This window comes from Seriola lalandi, unplaced genomic scaffold (assembly GCF_002814215.2).
Source record: "Seriola lalandi dorsalis isolate HSWRI2012SDOR001 ecotype SW California unplaced genomic scaffold, Sedor1 jcf7180002054842, whole genome shotgun sequence".
Lineage (NCBI taxonomy): Eukaryota > Metazoa > Chordata > Actinopteri > Carangiformes > Carangidae > Seriola > Seriola lalandi.
This window is the reverse complement of record NW_019525395.1, coordinates 192,325-218,435: the sequence shown is the minus strand read 5'-3', so window position 1 is coordinate 218,435 and position 26,111 is coordinate 192,325. Positions and strand designations below refer to the sequence as shown.

Sequence of the window (26,111 nt, the reverse complement as noted above, 5' to 3'; positions counted from 1 at the left end):
GTCTTTCATTTTGTGTCACCATGTCAGAAATGTTAATGTTGTACTAATGAAGATTTTTTTTTTAGATGAAATGGCTATATACAGTGTAGTGTGAGAAATGTTACTTATAGTGACAAACCTATGGAAAAGGATCACCCAACTTTGCCATTCCCCTCAGCTCTAAAGAGCATTTTAGTCTCTTTCAGCTCATTGTTTTGGTTTTATGGCCCCGAACTTCACTGTTTTTCATTCTCTCTTACAGCTCTCAGCAGCATCATTTTCAGTTGCAACAGGCAGCTGTTTTCAGCTGCAACAGGCAGCTGTTTTCAGCTCACTGTACACTACCTGCCCAGCACCAAGACAGCAGGCTTAAAGAGTTAGCTACAAGCTAGAGAGCACAGTGGAGCATTTAGCAGCCAGACACAAACACAACTCCAAATGAATATCACTTTGTATCTGGATGTGAAAATTAGCAACTGTTTGCTAACATGTTACCTATATCAAATATTATTATGAGGTGTTAATATGTCAATGTTGTGTTCATAGCTTGTCTTGCTGCCTTCAAGTGACAAAAATCACTTAACGCAGGAAGTCTACTGCAAATACTATTAAGATGTGGTCAGACAGAAAGTCGTTTACACTAATACAACTACAGACCGTTTAATGTTTGTATGTAACCCTGAACTCAGACCTCATCAGAGACTCTCCTTTCTGTTATTTCTCTCCCATTTCTCTCCTTTTTCTTCTCATCTCTGCACATGTATTACACAGATTCATAAAACCCCGGGGCACACGCGAAAACCTTTTTTGCTCAAGTTTAAACATTTTCAATACAGGCAGCCCCAGGCAAAATCGTCGTGCCTAATCGCATCTTTCCATCGACTTTGCATGGAATCTCGCCAACTCTTAAATTCTCTCTGCTACATTTCAAACCTTGAAATTTCTAGAAACAGTAGATGTGAAGCTCAAATTTTTCAAAAAGATTTACTCATAAATGGTGGTTGATACCCAAGAGTAGAAGCACAGTCTTAAGTTTGCAAAGAGGAGGTTTCTCTGAAGCGGAAATTCAGGAGAAAAGGAAACTAGAGAAACAGTACAATACAGATGTTTTACCTTAGAATCAATACATCAGACTAAATTCTTTTGGGGATTTCTTAAAGTTGCATATGCTGTAATTTATTAATTCATATGATAATAATGTTATAATACAGACATTCAACTGATTTTTTTCTGACTAAATACAAGAAATGTTACTATGACACCACAAAACCTTACTTTGATCTCATTTTTTACTTGCATCAAAAATGCTTAAAATTGTTCCAGCAGAGATGTTTTGAGTGCCATTCTTTCCCACTATATAGTAAAACCTTGAACATATCTTACACCAGAGATAACACTAACTATACAAGCGAAACCATTATTTGTGTGGTCGTGTGAAAGCATAAAGGCGGTCTTGTTTATGGTATTGCTAACAGCCTGAGGTCTAAGGGCGTGTTATTTTACAGGTGCCTTGACAAGATTGTTTATGCTCAGTTGCCATCCTGTAGCAGCATACATAATTCATCGTGGTATGGCATTCCTGTGCACAGCTGCAACCCAACTAGATGCTAATGCAAATCCTCTGACCCCGAGTATTGTAGGTTGTTAACAGTTTACACTACAGTTACAATGTCTTCCCGGCCTTCCTTCACAGGCAAAAAGGACAGAAGCCGTTTCGATCCCTGCGCAATTTAAAGTCGGATCTGGATCTGACGGTGGAGGGAGACCTGAACATTGTAATGGCCTTCGCCGAGAAGCTGAGGGCGGGACTCCACTCGTTTGTGTTCGGGAAGCCATTCTACACCAGCATGCAGGAGCGAGACGTACTCATGAGCTTTTGACTCTTATTCTTCACCTGCACTTTATTTATGAGACGGTTAATGAAAACAGAAGGTTTTGTGGTATTGTTTTTGATTTCTTTAAATGTTACATGAAAGCATGCGATTGTGTGTTCATGACACAACCATTAGTCTGATTATTTGTTTGTGCTTTGCTGAAATGAAAAGAACATTCTGCCTTCCTTTTGTGTCTTGACCTGTAAAAGGCAGGATTTCAAAGACTGATCGTTGCTGCTGTTATGAGCCATTAGAGTTAAAGTTTTGATATATTGCCTTGATAAACTGTGAGCATAATGTGAGTTTAATGTTTTTAGAAGACTTAAATTATTCTCTGCGGGATGAATTATTCATGTATTCCATGCCTTCTGTTAATCGAGGGTCTGTATTAATTTATGTTGTTAAAATTGGCTGAGGTGCCCACCAGGACATTTGCAATTTAATTTAAATTATATTTATGAAAACATGAGTTAATAGCGTATTCACTGCTTGTGTTATACATCAACCTCAGTTGGCCCCCTCAACCATCTGAACTCGTGGGTTGCCTTTTTAAAAATATTCAATTAATAGCCGTGATGCTGAATGTGAATAGTGCAGATCGGGTGACATTACTAAAAGGTTGTGAGTAATCACAAAGCAGGTGGATTTCATTAAAGAAAATACAAAAGCATTGTAAATGAAATCTTATCACAATCCCTCCTTTATATAGCAGACCGTGAGTGTCATCATTAAATACCTTTACCGGGTCGCGTATTAAATGGATTTGCACTGATTTTTTTTTTTCTCCCACGGCAACAATGCAGCTGTTTGCTGTTAGGATTATGAGGAAATTTGCATCTTAAAGGCAATCTATTTTGTTTATTTGCTTTAAGCACTTCTTCCAAAAATGCAAATTATTTTGACATTGTAATGTGTTGAGCTGATAATGTTGTGCCATACATTTTTACTGCATTTACAAACAGTTTTGTAAATGGAGCATTTTTTCCACTTGGGGATGTTTATCATAACATGTTAATGACACATGCAGCAAATGCCAGACACGTTGCCTACTTTCTTTTTACTTTATTGACTGATTTACTTTGTTTTCATAGTGAACTTTGTCTAATTGTTCAGAGAGAGCAATGCATAATAAACTTTGCAGTAATAAACCTCAAATCTTTCACACTGGTTTGAATTCCTTTAAAATCAAAACTGATACATGGATCGAAGTTATTCTAAGGATGAAGTCAGAACAGAACTGAAAAAAGTTAAAGGGGCCATGATAACAAAGATCCAGTCACCTTCAGATATCAAGCTTATCTCTGACTCATATGAGGTTAAAAAGCTCTGAGAAGGAAGCATGAGACCAGACTCAACATGTTCATTACTACCTCTGCCAAAGAGGTTATGTTTTAACCCATGTCAGTTTACATGTCAGTTTTTCTCACTTTCCTTAACATTGTGAGATAGGGCTTCTTCTTTTCTTTCTTTTTTTTTACATTTTCATCAATATTTTACCTTGGGAGAAGTATGTATCTATTGAGTTCAATAAACAAAACCCTAAAACTAAAAACCCAGCTCATTATTATGAAATTTTATTCATCCTGCCTCTTTTCACAACAAAAGTGCTTATTGCTGGTCATTTTTTTTAATTAAATTCCAGCAGTTTTTGATGTCACAATGACATTTATCCAATTGGCAGTTATTTTTTTATTCTCAAACTCTGTCTCTGTCTGCTCATTCAGATGGAAGAAGCAGCCAATCACAGAAACTCACCCTGCCCTATTTGGTCTTGATAACTGGCCTTGTGGTATTGGGAAATTGCTGTTGTGGGAAGGTACATTAATGGTTAGGTTACATATTTTCTCTTTACTTATTCATATGATTATTTATTTCATAATGTCTTCTTTCTATTTAACAAAGACAACTTATGGTCATGATGCCTGCTAGACCTCACCATGGTAACACTGCCATTAGCATTTAGATCAAAACACTGGTGTGATTTGTACAGCTGTTACCATGGCTATAGACTATACTGTACGTCGCCTTGAGGGACAAGATCATGGTTTGGCCCGCACTAACTGGAATTTTAACGTCCGTCCTCTCCAGCTGGATCCACAGACACCAACTTTTAAAGCAATGAAGATGAAAATGTAAATCTTGCTCAAACAACATTCTCTGATTTCTACTGGCAAGCCCAATCTTGGCTGACCCAAGACAGTGCTCGACAAGGTTAATGCAACTGGGTGTTCCAAATGTACTATATATATATATATATATTTTGAATTTTACTGCAGAACGTTTTTTAGTACCTTCAGTACTTGGTGTTTTGACGTAAAGGGGTTGATAAATCATGTCATAGCATCTGGCAAAGCATGTGTGTCACAGTGGAAATAGACATCCTGTTGAGACCAAGTGAAGGTATGCAGTAAGCATCGAAAGCAGCACTGGGCCCAAATCAACCTTGAGGATACACCATGTATCAGATCAATCAATCGGATACACACACACACACACCATCAGGTCCATTCGGGAGCTGCATCTTTGACTCTACCCACCTTTTCGAGATGTATCTGAATAACATCAATTAACATTTTGTGGGGTCAGACAGTATAGAGATTTAAGTAAAACCGTGAATTTATCAGTGAGGCAGAAATAATTAGAAACCTAACTGAGGCAGTTCGTGTTCCGGGAAGTCCTTCAAAACAGGTCTGCAGTTTCTCTGAAATGTCTTGATGAAGAAACTGCTTTCTCTAAACCACTGCATGAAAAAAAAAAGGCAGCTTAAAGATTGTAGTCTGCTAATAATTGCCTCAAGCAATAAAATTATAATTAGGTGTCCTCTGGAGGGCCTTGAACTGCTGCATATTTAAAACAAGGGGGGAATGAACCAAAAGTGAAGGAGGTGTTAATTACTAATAGAATATCTGTAGCGACTGTACTGAGGACCTCCTGCAGGAATTTAATTGAAATAACATTCAGAAGACAGGAAAAGGAATTAATGTGAGAGGTTTCTTTTAAAATCACAACCGAAATAGGCTGGTCTTGAGGGGAGGGCTTGATTGGCAAGAAAAAGCTCTTAGCCTGATGTTTGGCACCTTTTCAGTAAAACGACTCCTACGTGTTCTTTAGGGAGGCTTTGTTGTGACTGGCGGAAAGCATGACAACAACTTCTTACATTAACCAGTACCCTAGAGTTTGTTCCATTTCTTAGAGATAACACAAACGTAATGTTTTCCCCTGTTTTAACTGTTTCTGGCGCTTTGACATTAGATTGTTTTTGAACAGATAGAAAATCAAATGATCCCCTGTGTCTTGCTGTGTCTTTTCAACTACTTAAGATTAAAACCACATTATTATCTAGTTTGTGTTAAGTTGAGCCCTTTAGGAGTAAGGCTAAGAATTCACAAAACCATAATAGCAGGGGTGAAGTTGTTTGTCAAAATGGCTCAAATGGATTGAGAAAGCAGAGTTCCAATTCCCGTGATGGCATTTCTAGTGGCACAGCTGCTTTGGCCCAGACTGAAACATCTCAACAACTATTTGATGCCATGACATTTTGCATAGTCATTGTCTCCAGAGGAACAATTGCCTAGTGTCGCCATGAGACTGACATTTTTATTTTTTGTAATAAAAATATGCTGACAACTATTACCCATGATACCTAGAGGATGAATCCTAATATCTCTAGCGAACCCCTGCCTTTTCCTCTAGCTTCACTACTTTTTTATTTATTTTGTGAAATATCTCAACATCTACTGGATGGACTGACACAAAATTGAGAACATTCACATTTCCCAGAGGATGATTCTTAATGACTTTGGAGATCCCCTGACTTCTCTTACAGAGGAAAGGATGAGGTTGACGTTTGTTATTTTGAATACCTCAACAACTATTGGATAGACTTCCATGAAATTTCTGAAGTATTTTGTCATAAATCACAACAATGTGTTGGACACATTTACATGATCTTATGATGGTGCTAAATGAAAAGTGAAAGGGTCACCAAGGTGTATTATTCATCCTGAGAGGAACAAGAGTGTCTTTACCAACCTAATGACATTTATATCAGCCTGTACACTGTACTTTGTCAGTGCTGATTAGCCAAATTTAACATGTTAATACCTTAAACTAAGATGGTGAACATGAAACATTACAGTCTGTTAAATAAAGCAACCAGCTGAACATCAGCATGTTAGCACACAAATGAGTCTGGAAGATGACAGCAAAGTCTAACAATGTTTTGAACATAAATTAACGGCGAGTCTTGTCCACGACAAATATCAATACTAGAGTGTTTCCTTGTTTTATGAATGACGCAGTTTAGTTCATGAGTTACTCAGAAGATTCTTGGGTCCCTGGGAAAATTCCTGCAGTGAAAGCTGTACTTGTGAGCATGCCTTGCTAGCGTTAGCATTTAGTCCAAAGCACCACAGAGTACAACCTCACACTGCCTCACACAGCTGCTATGGCAGTAGATTTTGGTCTTGTTTTAACAGACAAAGATTAAAATTAAAATATCCTACGTTAACATATGAACTTGGTGGCAAACTGAATGTATCCTTGCTGTATGAAAGCAGCGCATAGTCTAATTCTTGTATATATTAAACATATTTTTTGCAGGCATATGATGAAAGAACATTGTTGAGTAATGTTAGGACTATTTACAAAACTAACAAACACAACTATTAAAATGGAAGATAAAAGAAGGAGTAATTGTTGTATTTTTTATTAAACAATACACTTTAGTAAAATAAAATCTTGTCAGATAAAAATGGTTTGACACGAACCTTAACATACGATTTAAATTAAACATTTATAACAACAGAATGTGGAACAGTCTGTATAAAATATTGTCCACCAACTACAATTACCAAGTTAAGGACTCTGAGACATGTAAGCATGGGGTGGTCACTGCTTCATAAACTGAAACTGTAGTCTTTAACCATCAACCTACTGGTCAGAGGCTTTGTTTCACTGATGGAAATCTACAACCTTTCTGCATCATATTCACAGAATAAAGGAAATATTTCAGCATGTTACATCATTCTGAACATGTTGGAAAAATATGGTCAAATTAATCCCCTCTTGCTTTATGCAGAAAAGAGCTTGGTCTACAATCTGCATGGGAGGTGATCTCCCTCTGCTTTATGGTACTAACACAGCACCAAAACAACGCCGAGAGGACCCCACTACTATGAAAACATTCATGTTGATAGGTAGTGAAAACTGTCTGTCATCTGTGTGCGTGGCCTCGCTCACGCTTTCCTCTGATTGGTCAGTCTCTCACTCTCCGTTTTTCCTATTGGTCAATTTTATGACCGCTCTCGACAGAACAGGAAGAGATGTTAACTGGCCGTCTGCCAGGTAAATATTCAACAGAGGATGCTAGCTATGCCAGTGTCTGACACGACAAAAGGACAGCAACTCCTGAATAACTGGAGTAAAGATGAAACCACGTGCTTTATCGGGGACATTAAGGTATTTCACGATCATTAAGATACTTGTTTTCACAGTTTGAATTTGGAGAAGTTACAGGGTGCGGCCTGCTGTCATTAGCTTGCTAGCTAAACCGGGTGCTAACGTTATGATATTTAGCGGCTAGCTTAATAACTGCATTATCCACAAGCTAAAACGTCATTAACCAAGACGCTGTCTGGTACTCGACGGGTCAGCAGCCTCTTGTTGTAATGATACAAACGTTAAAAAAGAAAACACGTTAGGCGACAGTTCGTCGTTGTTACTGGTGCTGAGGTTAATGCTCAGGAAATAACTCAAGACCTAGGATTAGCTAGGTGTGTTGTTAGTTAGTTTCAGGTATGGCTCTGGACCCAAGATCTTATCTGAAGTCATGTGAATTATTAATTTAGCGATCTGGTCATGTTGAACTTGAGCTTTACATATAGCCTTATGTCAAAATAGAGAACTGTGTCGATGATAGCTTTACCAGTTCAATATGTAAACAAAGCCAGAGTAGCCACTATAAGTTACTGCTCTCTGTTCTCTTGTCGTCCTCGTCGATTCATGCAACATATAACACCCAAACAGCAACGAAAGCCACCAAAGTTATTTGGATGAACCGATACTCTGTGAAACCCCTCTGTGACTTGTAAGCGTCCTCATCAGTTCCTAAAAAGTCTGAGGTCATTTTTAAGGGTGTATGGTGTTTTGGTGTGTGTGTGTGTGTCTATTTTGCTGATAAATAAGGAACACCCCGGATTTGAAATCCGTGCCCAAATCTGTGGGCAAGGTCAGGTGTAAGTAAACTGGCAGATTTTCATGGCAGTTTAGTTAAATCTGTCAGACATTTTTGCTACAGACAGCTACATACTTATTGAATTGGTGGATATAGCAACAACAGCAACAGCACAACGGTCTTGATGGTTAGCTTGTGTAACTGTGAAGTGGTTTGTGATCACATATGCGTCTTGTGCAGTGGTTGCCAAACTTATTGTGCAGTATTAAGTAGTGTGAGTCTAGTAGTGGCTGTTTTGACATATTGTGTGTTTACCTGTTTGTTACTATGATATATACAGTTGCTTCCCCAAAAGATTTTTATATAGGTTTGTTGATAGGAGTGATGTTTAGTCTGATGTAGACAGTATCTGTTGGGATGCTCACATGACAACAGTTTGGGCCCAGCTGTGGTAGCTAACTGAAAATAGATATGTAGTTGCTGTGCCTGACGGTGTAAACCAAAAGTGAAAAATCTTCGGTAAATGTGATGAGTCACCGACAGCAGAGATCTCTCTGTGATGGCAGCATAATCTGTTCTCGCATCTCATAACTCATGAAGGGCATTATTTAAAATCTTAACTTGCCTTACAGGAATATCAGTGCTGTCGTCCATTCAGATGGATTGAATCAGGGTAGTGTGTAAACAGAATTGGATTAGTTAGTTAGGCAGGTAGCTAGTGTTAAATCCCCTGTGAGATTCAGATCTGCTCTCATATGGCAGAATGTACAACAGTCAACAGATGTATTGTAAAATAAATTATCTGTCAAAAAGAGAAACTTGAAGACAGCGTTTTCTGCAAGAGAGAGAGCTGGTTTTGGTTACATCTCAGTGGTTTTACTGCTAACGTCATTTAAGGTGGATTAGATGAGGATTTATATGTTTGTGTGTTAGTCTGTTTGTGTCTTTAATTCAAGCTTTTGACCCCTAAGAATGGGTTTACTTACAGCATACACTTGTAGCCACACACACACATGCAACACCCTGCTACTAACCCTGTGCCACACACAAACAAATTAAAATTACAACAACAAATTAAATCCTTCCTGTAAAAGCAAAGTTCACGACAATCAATACAGCCAGTGTCCTCATGACAAGCAAAGCAGGTTCACATATAGCCAGTTATGATCATGTGTTATGCATAGCTGGCATTGTTGTTTATATTCCCAGTGCTCCGCTCTTATGAAGGGTGGGTACTATACAAATGAACTAAAGTCTTAAACAACAACTGTACAATACTATTTTTTAAGTGGTTCAGTGCATTTATCCATCTGCTGCTCATCCAGGTTATGTTATAATTAATTAATGTTAATAATAGGAATTAATGTTATTGACAACCTGGAAGTACTGAAAAATGTGATCTTAATATCAATAAATTAATGCACTTGGTAAATAATTCTAAAGTTATTGGTTTTCAGTGATACCTTTCATACTTTGGTTGGTAAAACAGGCATGAAATTGCATTATATGTGGTATTAAAAAGGTTTTAAAAAGTCATTCATTTAATTTGGGGAACCTGCCAGAAACCCTGGATTCGCATGTCTTGCAATTCCATCTGCCACCATTCCCATTCAAGACTTTAACTTCAGTTAGCTTTCTTTGCGTTGCAGTACCAATTGCTTCATTAAAAAAAAAAAAAATTTTCTTTCCCTCTTTGTCTTTCTTTGCTTTATTCTACTTGCTCTTTTGTGTTCATGTTTTTTTTACTCTTTGTTTTGTCACTGTACCATGGCAGCAATCTGACATCTGACCGTTTTCAGTTTTAGACGTCAGACTGAGAGCCTGTAGCCATGGATGGGCATGTTGCCAAAAACAATGAAAGCACCTTCCCCAGCTTCGTGGATCTGGATGACTTTCTTACCAAGCACAACTCGAATTTCATCTGGCTCCTCGTTGGTGAGTGCTCTGTATCTGCACTGTTGGGAAAATACCCTGATCAATGGATATTTTTATGAGACCTCATATAATCTGTCACATGTAAAGTGCAAACCTGTCAGCACTTTCAGGTTTCCTGTTAGTGGAGCAGCAGTTTCATTTAAGATGTGCTAGTGCATCATTTGGTCTAAGCTATAGTGGAAATTCTTTTACTACTTTTATTTGTACCTCATTTATTAAACAGAGGTTTGTTAACATGTAATCCTGTTAGGTACAAATAATGACTATTTGGAGGAGTAATAATTTCAGTCCCTTACACCTTATGTGAGTGTACTGGCCTCTGATAAGAACAAATGTAATAATGTGGTAAGCACAAGAGATCATTCCAGTATCATTTCATAAGGTTTTTTAAAATATGTGAAATACTGTTAAATAAACTGAGGTGTATTGCATCAAGCTGAACGGTTAAAAGTATGATAAGCCTCTGCATTATTCCCTAATGTGCTTTATATCTCATCTTACGAAAAATTTTAATTTATATTTGCTTTTAATCATGTAGTTGTCCTGGCTGCATCTTCACTTCATTGTGATTTAATTCAGTTAAAGTATGACAAAAGATAGTTTCCAATTACTGCTCAGTTCAGGTGCAGCTCTCAGTAGGCCAATGATATTACAGGACTCACAGATGCTGTTTCCTTTGTATCACTGCAACATCTTCAACCTGGGAAGAAAAAAAAAAAAAAAACTCTTTCAGGAATAAGAAAAAAGAGCCTTGAGTGCAGCAGTCGAACCCAGCTATGACAGGATAAGGAGTTTCTATATGAATTCCACTGGCATTGCTATATTCTTTAGACAATAAAGTCTAGAAATGAATTTGTGTGAACGGGTCTTTGTCTTGTCAGAAAAAGTAGCATTTGGCACATTGCATTCACACACGGTCTGTTGACCTTATAAATAACACGGTCATTCACATGTATAATTAAAGAATTTGACTTAACAGAGGCAAAATCAGCATCAGTGATTTATATTTGAAAATGGAAGATGGAAGCAAACATTTCCAAGCATCAGAAAACATTAAAAATGTTATTATGATTTCTCGTATTAACAAACTTACTGTATCAATATGAGAGTGATATCAGGAATTCTAATTAAAGCTTTAGTTGGCTTGAGAATTCATCATCTTTTACTGACTGAGACCATTTTGTGTTTTTCCACAGCTACCATTCTGTCCTGTGGATGGATCATCTATTTAACTTATTACAACTCCCGCAACATTGGCCTCATCCTCACCCTCATCATCAACAGACTCTACAAGGATGGCTACATTCACATCGGTGTGTTCATCAGGAGCATCACACTGTGATGAATAGGCGGGAGGAACACTGCCAAAGCTCTCAGTTCAAGGCGTTAGCTCAGGCTGCTGAATATTTCATGATGAGCCAGGTTCTCTCAGTGATTATCTCCACAGAGCATGAACAGCAAACTGCAACCAACACCAGATTGAATTTCTCTACATAAATGACGCAGGAATTAATTTATAAATGCATGAATTCAAGTGTAACTTAAGTCTCAATTATTTGTTAGCAAGTGAATAGGTTCTTACAAAAACATCAGCATCTTTACTAAAGAGTAGATCTTGTCAGGTGCATCTGCTCTGAAATACGACTCTAATTACAGCCATGTAATTAACCAAAAAAGAAGCCAGAGCATGTCTTAGTCATGCCTAATGAACTTGCAAAATCTTATATTTACTTAGCATCACAGCAGTGTATGTGGACAGGAATCTGCAGCTCACTGTCTGTGAGCAAATAGGAAGCACAAGAATGATTACCAAGGCAGAATTAACATTTTATGAGGAGCGCATGGCTTAGTTGCATCGTAATGGCACCAGCTTTTGGAAATAAACAAATAAACAAATCTTCATAACAAACAGCACAGTTCGGATACTTCTCACTTTACAGACAAAACTTGTTTTCTGCTTAGCAGGTTCGAACGTGCTTTAAGGTGTGTCTTTTCATAGGCCAGGATTGAGTCGGGTAAAAGCTGTAGATGTACGTCGGAAGCACTGACCAAAACAAGCGTCCTGGTGATTTGGTCTTGGGCAAGTTGCATATCCTGTCTTGAGTCAGAAAAGTCAAAAATACCACAAACAGGACTGGGATGATTAGAGTTGAACCACTCAGGCGCTGAAATTTAGCATGAAATAATTAAAACAGAGGAAGACGTTATGAGCCAAAAAGGATTAATGACAGAAAATCATGTTCAGTTTTCAGCTCATCTTTCTTGCTCAGTGACAGCCTGTGACCTACTTGTACGATTAGATGCTAATTAAGATTCTTTTTTCTCAATGATAAGAGAAGAGACAAGGTGATTAAATATCTCAGCAACACACAGAGTTTTTATTTTTACCAGGGTTTACAGAACTATCTAATTACATCTTTTGTTTAACATATTAATTAGCTCCTTTATTAACTTGAATTCACACCACCGTGATCAAACATGTTTAGACTTTTGGAAACTGATCATATTAAATTATTTCACTCAGTATGATGAAAGCTACTATTATTGTTAATGAAAGTGTTATGCTAACAATCTGTGTCTGTCCACTTCTCCACAGGCTCCTTCTCCTTCTCTGTGCTGTCGGGGAAAGTCATGTTCAGAGACGTCTATTACATCAACCAAGACATGTCCATCAGGTGACCTCTCCCGTGTTCTTCTATCTTAAGGCCTACACACACGGCCGCCGAACAGTGCGCATCAAAACAGCTGCCTCAGTGATTTTTTGTGTGCAACCCCACAGCTATGTGTGCACATTGACGCACTGCTCGGCGACACTCGACGCCACTGTTACATTTCCAGCCTCGTTACCCCTGAAAAAACGCATTGTTTGTCCAGAGAAAATGCTGTTTTGTATTTCCCGGCTACTGTAGCAGTTCTTCTTCCCTCTCCTCACTTCTCGCTCTCCCTCTCTCTGTTGCCTCTTGTGTGTGTACAATGGATAAGGAGAGACTACTTGTTGACGTTGAGAAACATAAGGAGCTTTAGGACCCACAATCATGTTCACACATCAGGCAGTGGCAGAAAAAGATGTTGCTTGGGGAACCAGAGGTCTGGTGGGTGTCCAGTGACCACACATGATTTGAAGTTGATACACGTTGTCCTCTGTATGTGGTCTTTATGTTGATGGCATGTTGCAGCGCGATGCTTCCTATTGGTGCTAGAACCGGCACTTGACACGCATAATATGAGGCGCCGCGGCGCTGGTGTGTTTTCAGCTTTATAACCTCATAGCTTACACCCAATTGATTGATTTTTTTTTTCTTTTCTGTGTAAAAGGATACAGGATGGCTTCCTCATATTTCGCTGGTGGAAAATGTATAACCCAAAACAGAAACAGCATGGTGAGTCAACTGTGTCTGTCCTCTGGACAATAAAGAAAAAAGAAATTCTGAAGAAAACTTTCTGTTGTTTTTAGATTCTTGCTAATGAATTGTTAAATTGTTCACTGATTAACCCAACTCAGGAGTTTGTAATTAGCCTGCAGGATAAGCTTTAATGACCTTTTCTTGGATAAAGTTTTTATTTTGTTGATCATTCAGCAAATTATTTCATCAGTCACCTGCAGAAAATAGTGTCAATTAGAGCTGCAACAATTTTGATTATCAGTTAAAAGTTCTTTATAAGCAAAAATGACAAAAAATTCTCTCTCTCAGTTTGTCACATATATGAGCACAGATTTCTTTTGCTTCTAAGATAGCAAGCAGAACATTTCTGGGTTTTGAACTATTGTTTGGACAAAGTAAGAACATGACAACATGGGCTTTGAGATATTGTTATGCATTTCTCAATATTAGACATACATTAAACATACCTACAGGTCAAACGATGACACAATTTAAGTAAGAAACTGACTGTCAGATTATGACAATAATTCTTAGTTACAGCCCCAGTGTAAATTTTAAAGAGCTCTTATTTCTTTCTGTTGATGGAAGGAAACATGAACCTAGATGGAAGAAAGTCAGATTCCTGGATGGTGACCTTTGAGATGTCTCTCTTGTCTTTGTCATCAGACCCCAAGGCAGAGACCAGGCTTTACGTGACAGTCAACGGCTTTGAGTTCCACGTCTACAACCGAACCGACCTCTACGCCCGCCTACAGGAGACCTTCGGACTGGAACCCACACTCATAACACCCAAAAAAGATGAAGAGAGGGGACGAGAGGACAGAAACAAAACCCTGGACAGGTACATCCGAGGCCTCATCAAGCAGATTTTCACGTTATTAAATATTAGTCTTGTTTAAAGTGTCACTGACCTTGATTTGATGCTGGAAACGTAGCACCACTAAACCGTTCTAAGACTGAAATGTCTTCTGCTCGTTGTGTAGTGTGAACATCAAAGCAGAGAGTCCAGACCCTTCGTCGTCGTGGCGCTCCCTCATTCCTGTCATCAAAGTTAACATCAGCACCGTGAGTACCTCTGAAATTCAACAGAAATTTCACAGAATTTAGTTGATGGTCTAAAAAAAACAAAAAAACAAAAATACCAGCTGTAGAAATAGCTTGAGAGTAATGTTTTGAAAAGGAGCTGGTGAAGAATGTAAGAGCGTTTCGGCCTCGTTCTTTAACTGCATGTGTGTTTGCTGTCCTGTAGGGTCGCTTGGCGTTTGGGAACCACTACCTCCCACAGACTCTGTGTGTGAACTTTGAGGACGCATTCCTGACGTACGCCACCAAGCCTCCATCCAGCCACCTGGACCAGTACATGCACATCGTCAAAGGCTCGCTGGAAAATGTGCGTGTCATGCTGGTTCCTAGTCCGCGCTACTTGGGCATGCAGAATGATGAGTAAGTCCAAGTCATGTACTTCTCTCTGTGTAAAATCACCTGGTGTCGAAGGCTTGTAGTTGAAGAGGTTTTGCTGTTTAAGTTCAAGGGTGAAATCCATATAAAAGAAATGAAACTTAAAATTCAGTATTTATTTATTCAAAGCAACGTGTAGCCATCGTCATATTTCTACTTGTCGTTGTCAGTAATAAGACTTTTTTTCTCCAAAATGTTTTTAGAGATAAAGCTCTTGTCTGATCCTCAAAATATCCTGTGTCAGTCATTTTTTAAAGCATGCCATAATAACTGTAGAGAATTAGATCATTATACAGTTAACATTGGATAAATCTGTGCACCACTCTCATTGCAATATGTAAATGTATGGTATGAATGTTAAACACAGCCAAGAGTCACTCTATAAAAACAGAAAATAAACTTTTTGTGCCACATTTAAGAGTTTTTTGCTTTGATTACTTATCACTGCATTTAATGTGCAACTGCTTTTACTTTGCTGAGTGTAGGAGCTGCAGCCTTCTTAAAGGTTAAAGCTGTTGGATATAGAATAAAGACCAAATACCAAAAATGTTGCCGTGTGAATGTTTCACCTGGCAGCTTTAGCTGAACTGCGTAATAAGCTTGAGTGCCATAAACCATTATCCCCACTTAAACTGAATGAAACGACTTTGAAAGTAAAATTGCGTCAAAGTTAAAGAGTCACTCTCGGCATCTTGGCATAGAAAAACCTCCAGCAGTCCTTGACGCTTTATTGGAATGACAGCGAGATCAAGTAAAAGGAGTAAAAGAGGAAAGCCAGTGCATTTAGAAAATTAAAATGAAGTGTCTTCATGCCAGTATAAAGCTTTAACACAGAATATTTAATTGTATAATGCTTTGGGACCTTTGATGGACCTGCTGACCTGCTGTGACCATTGATTTTATCTGTAAACACTGACTCTGTGGATTTGTTTTCTAGACCTCCCAGACTGATGGGTGAAGGTTTTGTGGTGATGCAGTCCAATGACGTTGACATCTATTACTACCAGGATGAACCCGGTATTTACAAACGCACTCACACACACAGACAGTTTGAAACTGTGAACCAGCAAAACCAGCAGTGCAGCAACAATACCAAAAAATACATGTCTTTTCCCTGAAAGAAATGCACAGAATTGTTTCACATTGAGAGATTTGGACATGCTGTATTTATCTCTGCACTTCATTACTAGCAGAAGATACATGAGCGTGCGTATGTTTGCAGGTCTGGTCCCTGTGGAGCAGGAGAGTGGGGAGGAGGCAGAGACGTGCAATGAGGGTGATAAGCTCCAGGATTTGCCCCCGTGTTGGGGTCTGGATATCGTCTGTGGGAAAGGAACCGACTTCAACTACGGGCCTTGGGCGGATCGGCAGAGGTGTGAAACAAGCATGCAGAAATGATACATTCATTAGTCAATCTCAGCATTATAAAAAGCATTTGCTGACATTAAAAGCGTGGCTATAAATGTTGTTTAAAATCTTACCAAATATTAAACTGAAGATTCAGCACAAAAATGCCACAATTGCTTTTGTAATTTGAGCAGTTAGAGCCAGTTCTCTGAGGACTGACTTTGGCAGTTACAAACCAACCAGTTTCCCTGCAATGGTAAAATCTATAAATTACATAAGTTTGAAGACATAGCACAATCTTTTGGGTGTATTACACCAGCAGATACAGCTACAGTATATATGTAAAAAGTGTAAGATGAGTGCTGTTTTAGACTGTTGTTGAAAGGTCATGGCTCAAACTTTGAAGGCTTCAGATTTGGGCTTTACAAACATGGTCTTGCGTTTACATGCGCACACTCTAAATGTGTCTCAGGGACTGTCTGTGGAAGTTCTTCATCCCGGCCGACTACCAGGCCATGAAAGTCACAGAGGTCGCCCAGCCAGGAAAACCCAGACAGATCCAGGCATTCGAGCTCCGCATGAACATCATTGCTGACGCCACCATCGATCTGCTTTTCACCAAAAACAGGGTGACTCTTACTTTCTCTCTCATGTGCTCTCTCTCTTGCCAGCCCCTTTGATCTTTCGTCCTTTCTCTGCCGCTCCCCTTGTCCTTGTCTTTATGCTTCACCATGTTTAAGATATTGATATTGGTTCATGTTTTATACTTTTCAAATTTCCATCCTAGAGCAGTGCAGGGAATTCCACAGAGCAAAGTATGTGGAGTGAATACTAAATAACAACATGAATGCACATTGAATTAAAACATGAAATGGCTTGAGTCAGGGAAGACTGTCATTTTATTACCTCTTTTGAACCTATTTTTGTTCAGATTAGGTGCCTTTCTTTCATTTTTAAAGCAGTCAGGCTCCCTCTCTAATATTCTGACAGCATGTACGACCCAACCCCCTCCCTGCTCTGTCTTCATCTCTGTTACTAGGAAACCAATGCCATCCATGTGAATGTAGGTGCAGGCTCTTACTTGGAAGTCAACATCCCCATGACTGTAGGAGAGAACGGTAAGTGTGTGTTTCACAGAAATAAGATCAGTAGACTAAAATGGAAGAACTCTGATCAGTTGATGTCCCACTGTTTCGAGGACAAATTGTTGTTCAGATAGAAGCGCATGTGAAATCAACAGTTTCCCAGTCATTTGATGATAATACACTAACACACTGATTAACGCATGGCACTTTACTCAAAAGTCAGGATGAACACATGCTAGTATACCAAATTAAATAAAATGAAATGAAAGACTTTTCAGCCTAATCCTGGCTAATGTGGATCAAATCATTTTACCATTCAAGTGAATGGGACAGTGGTCTCAGACTTTTGGAGACCACTGTATTTATTTCCATTGAAATGTATCGAAATGCATCATGAGCCTTCTTTACATAAACGTAGGGAGTTAATCAAATTTTGCAGTTTCCCATTAACTTACATAATAAATCATAATTTACTTATTATTATTATTATTATTATTTATCTAGGATGTCTTGAGATCGCACTTTCTTGATAGTTCCATTGTGTATGTCGGCAACTGAGCTTAAATTCAATACTAAGGTTCTCCCCACATTATAGACCAAAGATCAAGTAAAACCATCAATAACCATCATTCAGTTTAACTTGATATCCAGAATAATACGACTGAACTCAGGGAACAGCCGCAGTTGTACCAATGTGTAATAATTTATCACCCTGAGCAGATAATATTTGGTCAGTCATCAGTCAATGCTCTCCTCTGCTCCCAGAAATGTAGTTAACATAAGTAGCTTTTGAGATGTGGCTGGTAAATGTCATTATTTGCAGGAACTTAGCTGTAGCTTTGGGTTTTGAGGATTGATGTCGCTGCTTTTCTGCCTCCGTCTCCTGCCCTCAGGCTACTCTCCCACCATCAAAGGTCAGCTGCTTCACGTGGACACCACCAGCAGCATGCAGTACAGGACGCTTCTGGAGGCTGAGATGTTAGCTGTAAGTGGCAGGCGATTACACACGGAGCTCTAAGGAGAAATTTGGAAAAAAAAAATTGCCACCTGTTAGCTGGCTAGTAATGCAAGGGAGACTTTAGCAAATGCCATGTCAAACCTGAAAAATAGCAATCGCTCTGCCGGGAGTGAAATTGTTTCCTGCCTCTGCCTTTATCTCAGTTCCATGTGATAGCCAGTTACCCTCGGGTGTGGAACATGCCTCAGTCGTGGCAGTGTGAGATTGAGGTGTACAAGGCCACCTACCACTTCATCTACGCCCAGAAAAACTTTTTCACTGGTGAGTCCTCCAGCAAACACAAATTGTTGTTGATAATCTGAATATTCTGAGGTTTTATAATCAGGTTATTAGCATTTAGCGCTTAGCACTTCAATAGTAAAATGTATGAAACTTCCCATTTTTCCATTTCATCACTGTTCCTTGTCTCTCTTTAGATTTGATCCAGGACTGGGCGAGTGACAGCGCCCCAGACATCTACTCCTTTGTGCCGTATTCCTGGAAATTCAAGATCCTTTTCCACCAGTTTGAGATGATCTGGGCGGCAAATCAGCACAACTGGATCGACTGTTCCACCAAGCAGCAAGAGAATGGTGAGAGAGATGCTCTTCTAGATGCAGATAGATTCGACGATACATTCATAAAAATATGAGATATATATATATATATATATGATACATTCATTGTTTAGAGATTCATATCTTTTACTCGACAGCAAGATTTCTTATGACTTGATGTTTTTGCCAAAATGCACATGCACATAGTGAAAGAAAGTATTTAACTAATATATTTGACTTTGGTGAACTATTTTATACAGTTGACAAGTTCAATGTTCAGCAAGTAAGACAGAGGTGTTAGGTTACAGAATGTGCAGATTTGTTCAGTCAGATGCTTATTTTTCTACATTAATGGTCGTTAATATCTACAGCAGATTTCTGTAACAATGTGCAAACATGTCGAGTCAGACCACAATGCCAGCTCTTGTAAGACACAGACTGTATGTTCAGATATTTCTGTGACAGTGAAGAATAGAAAATTGTAAAAGGGAGAACTCATTTATCCTGTCTTTATTTCCTCAATAAGCAAGCATAGCTTTAGCACTATTGCAAAAAATGGAAAAAAAAACAAAAAAACAAATCCAGCCATGAAAGCATCATAATGCCTCTTTAACCCCGGAAGCTCCTGCCCATGACAGGACACTGTGACTCTGTTACTCTATATCTGTCTTCATATATAGCGCAGTGTATACTCCACTTAATCCCAGAGCAGCGCAGACTAATCAGTTGCGTTATTGATCTTTTCTAGTGTACCTGGCAGCGTGTGGTGAGACGCTTAATATAGACTTCACTTTGCCTTTCAATGAGTTTGTTCCAACCACCTGCCATACCCGCTTCAGCTTGAAGGTGAGTCATGCCTTAAGTGAATGTGATTAATTCCAAAAGTAAATGTTCATATTTTATTTGAGTTTAATTTGCAATGTTTTCTCCTGTTTTTGGGAAAATATATCTACAGCTGACTGCACATACTGTATATTTACATTTTTTTTTTTAAAGACTCTATGCGCCCACAGATGGGAAAACTTTGACACCAGCTATGAATATGTGTGGGTGCATGAACGTTTATGTGTTTTGCCCGCCTCAGGCGGAGGATACAGACATGCGACTGTCCCTGCCAGAGTGCCACCCGAGCCGCTACCCCCTCCTCACCCTGGCCAAAGACTACCAGAACGTCAAGCTCCCTCCGGACATGTTCATGCCGGGGGAGAATCAAGGCGCTCCCCCTCCCAAACCCAGCAAGTCTTGCTGGAGGAACATCACCCACGCAGAGTGAGTTAAACCTGCAAATGGTTTCTTTCTAGTTGTGGGCAAAAAGTGAGCATGTTAGCAAAAGAGTAGGGTGACTCACCGTTGTAACACTGACTCACATCAGTGCTCAGGTAGAAAGGAAAGGTTGCCAAGGTGGTAGCTGGTAATTTCAAGTAAATGCACCACTAACCTTTTCATGCTTTGGTTGCTTGAGTAGTTGCTGTCTGCTGGTTTTAAGAGAGAGGTAATAGGCTGTTTAATGGGGCTGTTTGGACATCTTTCTATATAGCATCCTCAATTATGTATGTATGTATTACGTAATAATGTTAAGGTATCCCTCATTTGAGGTAGAGATGAGATGAGCTCAAATCGGTCCATTTACACCCTTAATTATGTATAAAACTAGTCTGCATCCATCTTAGTCTGCACCCCTGGTTGGAGAAATCAGCCTCTATTTCCATATTGTAAACACCACCATAAAAAGGTCGGCAAAAGTTCAAACAGGTGCTATAGAAGCAGGCATTGTGCACTCTGAACATGATAACTCAACATCGAGATCATTTATTATGTATAGCCCATAGCCAGACTATACTGATGTAACCCTGCGAGAGACCCACTCACCCCCCGCCCCCCTGGGAGGGTATGATCAAATTCTGTCTGGATCGGCGCACTCTGGGCTGCAGAGAAATCAAGCGCAGCACATTTACCGTGTCTTGCCTGTACTGTATGTCCTCGAGTTGAACGCTTCATAAAGCAAACGATGAACTGGAAAATCCACTTGAAACGACGATAAATTTCGGCATCATGACTGTATATTTTTCTTCCTTATATCAGGGCTGGTTGGGTGGATTGCTGGAGTGTACCCAACTTCTTGCTCATCATTGACTACACCTGGCATCCCATTTATCCCCAGAAGGCTGATGAGCAGCTCAAACAGTCACGTAAGCGCGCTGCTATAGGATCAATGCTGATCTTTCTAAACTATAAGACTATGATCCGTGAAAAGGAATTTCTTTAAAATCTTCTCTCTGTCACCTTATCAGTGTTTGACATAATCTTATCTAATGTGCTTGCTTCCTTACCTAGTGTCTGAAATGGAGGAATCGATGCTGTCAGCGCTGCGTCCCCCAGAACACACATCTGTACCCCACAATGCCCCGCCACGTTTCGCCACATCTTCCTCAGCTGCTCACAGCAGGGTGCCCGCTGACCCCTCGGAGCTCCCCCCTGACAGACTTCACGTGGAGATGGAAATGTCTCCAGATTCTCAAATCATCCTCTATGGGCCTTTGCTCCGAGCACTGATTTCCATCAAGGTAAAGAGACGTCCTTGAATTATTATGTAATAATCTTATAATGTTTTTTTTTTTTTTTTTTCTAATTTTGTTAAGTAGGTTGTCATTGCTTTGTTTCAGTAACAAACACACTTTTAGTGAAAACAGGAAAGCGCTGGTATAGGAAAGGTTAAGTTTTCAATCCACCAGAAAGCCTGCAGACCTCCCCTGCTGCTGTTCCCACAGGAAAACTATTTTGGGGAGGATGACATGTACACAGACTTTGAGGAGGCGGTGTCCAGCCCTGTGTTATCCACCTCGACATCCTCGGGCCTCGGCTGGTCTCCTCTGGGCATGGAGGACAGTGAACAGAAAGAAACCTCAGACCTCCATCCGCTGGACCTGCGCCCCTGGGACATCACTGTGCTCATCAACCTTTACAAAGTCCACGGCCGACTGCCCATGGTAAGACTAATGACTCCCAATACCCCAGTTTGGCTTAAAAAAGAAAGGTGAAGAATAAAAGAGCGAGACGGAGAGATCAGTGTAGTAGAGCAAGTAGGGTTCTTTAAAAGATAATGAAATAATTCCACCACTTCAGTGCGAAATAGATCTGATGAAAATGTGCACGGTATGCATGCTAGATAATCCGTAGAGACGGACATAAAAGCAATATGAATATTTTAAATTTGAAGTATATAAGTATGAAAAATATCAAGATATTGTTTGCAATATATAAAAACGAACATATGAAAAAATAAAGTGTGCAGATCTAAATTGAAACCCACTGTATTTATTAAAGAATTTTTTTTTGATCTAAACCTGCAAATCATGCTTTTTAAAGTTGACGTGTGTTTTTGTTTGTGAAAACGACTTGACGCACGATTCCATCTGTTTGCTCACTTTCCCGGGTGCCTCCAGCACTGCAGCAGCGAGGGTCCCGAAGGTCCATCCGGCTTCTTGGAGCGGCTGTGTTTTGAAATGAAAAAGGGTTACAAGGAGACGATGCTTCAGCTGCTCCTGTCTCCCATGCACATCTTCATCAGTGACAACTACCAGGTACGAAACACAACTACACAGCTGCAAGCTACTGTTTTGTTTCGGCTCCATACTGTCCAGACATTGTTTTAGTTTATTTTTATGAAAGCTTTTAGTAAAAGATAAATGACAGCAGTACAGGCACAAAATGACATTAGTGCCTGCGTTTTACCGTTAAAAACATTCAGCTATGTGGGTTTATATGTTTTGTAGAATAAACAATTATCACACAAACAACTACCCTTTAATCTGGTAACTGAAAGGGTGACTCAGCCCCTTAGAAAACGCCCTGAATAAAGCTGCAATAAGTGTTGCATAATGTGAAACATGCTTGCACCAGCCACATGTTTGCATAAGCAGCTGCATATTGTTTAATCTCTCAGAATTTCTAAGCTTTAGCCACGAGTTGGATCCTATTTCCTGCTCAGAGTGAATAACTTTCCTTAATCCCCTGTGGCCCTCATCTTTCTCCTCTGGTGGGATAACAAGCTCTTCTTATGGCACGTGTCAGGTTATTATGGGAAAAAAAAAATCAAAAAAAAAATCACATATTTCACTTCAGCTAGAGATTGCTTTTAGCACCAGCAAATCACTTTGAGGTTGTTTTTTTTTCCACTTTCTGTCATTTGACCTGCACCTTAAGGCAATGATTTTAAGGTAAAAAATAAATGAATCCGTTCTTTTGCCCACAGCGTCCCACATCAGACGGGGTCTTGAGGGATGGCCACCTGAGTCTGTCTGGCCTGCAGATGAGGGCCCATGCCATGTTCTCTGCTCAGGGCCTTCCTCTGGGCAGTGACACGCTGGAGTACGCCTGGCTCATTGACATGCAGGCCGGGGGGCTTACTGGCAGGGTCACTGTACCACAGGTGTGTGTGTGTGTGTGTGTGTGTGTGTGTGTGTGTGTGTGTGTGTGTATAATGTGGGCGGTCATGTATTATATATGTGCAGCCTTATGCTATGATTATGATATGTATAGCTGTTTAGGTCAGCTGAGTGTGTGAGTGGTAGTGTGTGTGGGCAATTATATATGTGTGTGTGTGTGTGTGTGTGTGTGTGACTGGAGTCAGGTACTTTTCTTGCTTTTATGAACCACCTGTCTAATATAATGCTATCCAAAAATAGCCCTGCCACAAATACTGCTGTGGTGAATTTATAGAGTTGAGATTTTGTCGCTTATAATTGTGTGAGGTTTTCTTTCTGCTTTGTACACCCACACAATGACTGCATTTGTTTTAGTCTTGTTTTTTACTCTGTGCATTTTCCCTTGCAGTCAGTGTATTAATTGATGTTTTGAAGTGCTAATATGTCTGTGTGTTTGTGATTATTAGCTGGCCAGCATGATAGAGTGGGGTGAAACCTTTGTTTTCCACGTGGTGTCCCGAGAGTTCCAGCTGGAACAGCCCAAGCCCTCCGTCATCTGCCAGCACGGTGTTGACCGTCGTATCTGTGATGCAAAGGTACAAACGCTACACAAAAATGCTGCACAAGATGGGAGCTTCATTTCTTATCACACTCTCACTCCCTCTCCTGTAACAGTCCAGCATTGTTTTGAACTAGTGAGCAGCTTTGTGTGTCTGAACCCTGACCAGAGCTACTAAATCAGCTCATTAAGCCTTTTTTTTTTTTATATCAGATTTCAATGTTGGTCAGAACTGTACCGTGTGAGAGGAAATGTGCAAATGACATCAGATAATAAGGGGAGAACACTGTGGCATTTTCTCTAACGATGCATGACTCTGAGAGCACACTTTTACACAGTTGGAGAAATGGAACAACAGCCTGTAACATAAAACTATTGATGTAATCACAGCAGCCATACATAGCATATGTCGACAACGCTATGATGTATGGAATGAAGCTGAGAGAAAACAAGTGTCTCACACAAGATGTCTTGTTTTTTTATGCAAATGCAAACAAGGATATTTTTAAAATCTCTGCCTGAGAGCCCTCATTAGTTTCTGACAGACGAGTATCTCTGGCTACAGGCTACGTAGCGGTGCGTAAAGCTCAGTCAGACTAAATTGGAGATGGCTTCCTTGTAACTTGGTGCTAAATGGTGGCTGTCTTTCAGCTGAGCTGCCTGCCAGGTCACTGCCGCACATCAGAGGAGCTGAAGTACACCATGACCCGACTGGCCATGGACGGAGTTGACCTCTTCATTGTGGAGCACGGCTGCGCTGCCAGTATCAAGGTAATTAGCATCAAAGTCATGATAGTTTAACTCTATGTCAGTTTAAAAATATATGGTTGATTTTTTTTTTTTTCCTCCATATGTGTTTAGATCCTTTAAATTTCCCTTTCTCTCTTCCTCCTTAGACGGGGATTATTCGCGTAGCCAACTGCAACCTGCACAACCAGGCAGTGGGAGAGGGCATCAGTGCTGTGGTGCAGGACATAAACATCCGGCAGTACATTGAACAGCAGCAGCACAGCGAGGCGACCAGGCTGCAGCCGGCTGGACAGGGTCAAGGTCCAGGTCAACCGTTAGGTCTCGGTCAGCCCCCTTTGCTGCGACGCTCTGTCTGGCTGGAGGCGGGTTCACTCAACCTGAACCTCATCACGGCAGACATTGCCTTGGCCGCGGACCACCCAGCCAAATGTGAAGTCCAGAGGCATTTTCTGGAACTACACGATGCTCAGACCAAAAGGTAGAAAACACACAGTGTCATCTGTTGTTTGCTTTTCCAAGCGCTTCCCCACATTGTGTGAGCATCTTTTCAACTTTGTGTTAGTCTTTGTTTAGATCACCAGCCACTATTGTTCACCTTTTATTTCATTTTTGAATTTGCTCAGAGGTAGCAGCCCTCTCAAGTTTAAAAGAGTATTCATAAAAACACCATTTATCACAACTGAAAATTCTTTGCAAAGTAGCAATGACTAATTCTCTTTATCACACCTCCGTAGAATGAGTCACCGACTTTCATGGTGAGGTTCAGCTCATAATGTAAAGTAGATATATTTGAACAGAAACAATGTCGATTCATATCCTGTCATATACAGTGATCCAGGCCATAATATGTGATAATTAGCCAGGAGATTGGCCACCCTCTGCGATAATACATTTACCATCATTTAGAATCTCATGAAAGGTCTGCAGGGAACCATTATCGGTACAGATGTTTCTTTTCTAGGTTGTAGTTGGACATGACATTTCTTATTACTGTAGCTGAATGGACTGCATGTGATGAGAAAGGGAAACTTAACAGAACAAAGGAGGTAATAAATGACTGACAACGGCTCCCACTACCTACTAATCTTTCTTACTTTTTTCCCCCTCGTCTCCTCAGACTCTGGTTCCTGTGGCCAGAGGAGGCTGGCGTTCGGAACAAGCGCAGCAGGAACCGCTGCGGCTGCCTCGGAGGCTGCAGGTTCTTCGGCGGCACCAACATGGGCCTGGACTTCTTCAGGCTGGAAGAGCTGACGCCGTCTTCCTCATCGGCGTTCTCCACCACTGGCTCCGAGTCAGACATGTGTTACGGCCAGTCCTTGCTACAGCCTGGGGAGTGGATCATTACAAAGGAAACACCCAAAGTGGATGGTATGGATTTGCTGTGATTTATTCTACATTGCCTGATATCCTGTAGAGGACTTGTGCTCCTCCAGGAATCGCTTTAGGGGTTTCTTGTGAATCTCAAGGAAAATCAAGAATTAGTTACATCCACAATGTTTTAATTCAATACTAAAACAACAGGAGTAAGATTTCTGATCCTTTTTTATCATTGTCTGCTAAATGTATCTACACGAAACAGAAATGATTT

At 40.0% G+C, this 26,111-nt stretch overlaps 2 protein-coding genes across 8 annotated transcripts in view; both read left to right on the top strand.

The window, feature by feature from the left end:
• The window catches only part of c9orf72 (C9orf72-SMCR8 complex subunit), a 15,065-nt gene extending 12,057 nt beyond the window's left edge, over window positions 1-3,008 (top strand). Inside the window, exon 10 of the mRNA XM_087179451.1 lies at window positions 1,673-3,008. Within this exon, the coding sequence (XP_087035577.1) occupies window positions 1,673-1,859 (187 nt within the window). The 3' untranslated portion in view covers window positions 1,860-3,008. The remainder of the gene's footprint in view (window positions 1-1,672) is intronic.
• Window positions 3,009-7,172: 4,164 nt separating this feature from the next.
• bltp1 (bridge-like lipid transfer protein family member 1) overlaps window positions 7,173-26,111 on the top strand; it is a 70,688-nt gene continuing 51,749 nt past the window's right edge. For all 7 annotated transcript variants that reach the window (XM_087179454.1, XM_087179456.1, XM_087179458.1 and 4 more), the window contains exons 1-26: window positions 7,173-7,313; window positions 9,828-9,963; window positions 11,160-11,276; window positions 12,560-12,638; window positions 13,279-13,343; window positions 14,013-14,187; window positions 14,330-14,411; window positions 14,596-14,789; window positions 15,742-15,821; window positions 16,027-16,177; window positions 16,624-16,780; window positions 17,191-17,269; window positions 18,130-18,221; window positions 18,398-18,515; window positions 18,671-18,826; window positions 19,539-19,636; window positions 19,875-20,059; window positions 20,873-20,979; window positions 21,125-21,354; window positions 21,559-21,777; window positions 22,234-22,371; window positions 23,043-23,219; window positions 23,682-23,810; window positions 24,425-24,544; window positions 24,670-25,001; window positions 25,641-25,891. In XM_087179454.1, coding sequence (XP_087035580.1) covers window positions 9,858-9,963; window positions 11,160-11,276; window positions 12,560-12,638; window positions 13,279-13,343; window positions 14,013-14,187; window positions 14,330-14,411; window positions 14,596-14,789; window positions 15,742-15,821; window positions 16,027-16,177; window positions 16,624-16,780; window positions 17,191-17,269; window positions 18,130-18,221; window positions 18,398-18,515; window positions 18,671-18,826; window positions 19,539-19,636; window positions 19,875-20,059; window positions 20,873-20,979; window positions 21,125-21,354; window positions 21,559-21,777; window positions 22,234-22,371; window positions 23,043-23,219; window positions 23,682-23,810; window positions 24,425-24,544; window positions 24,670-25,001; window positions 25,641-25,891 — 3,637 coding nt within the window. In that variant the 5' untranslated portion in view covers window positions 7,173-7,313; window positions 9,828-9,857. The remainder of the gene's footprint in view (window positions 7,314-9,827; window positions 9,964-11,159; window positions 11,277-12,559; window positions 12,639-13,278; window positions 13,344-14,012; window positions 14,188-14,329; window positions 14,412-14,595; window positions 14,790-15,741; window positions 15,822-16,026; window positions 16,178-16,623; window positions 16,781-17,190; window positions 17,270-18,129; window positions 18,222-18,397; window positions 18,516-18,670; window positions 18,827-19,538; window positions 19,637-19,874; window positions 20,060-20,872; window positions 20,980-21,124; window positions 21,355-21,558; window positions 21,778-22,233; window positions 22,372-23,042; window positions 23,220-23,681; window positions 23,811-24,424; window positions 24,545-24,669; window positions 25,002-25,640; window positions 25,892-26,111) is intronic.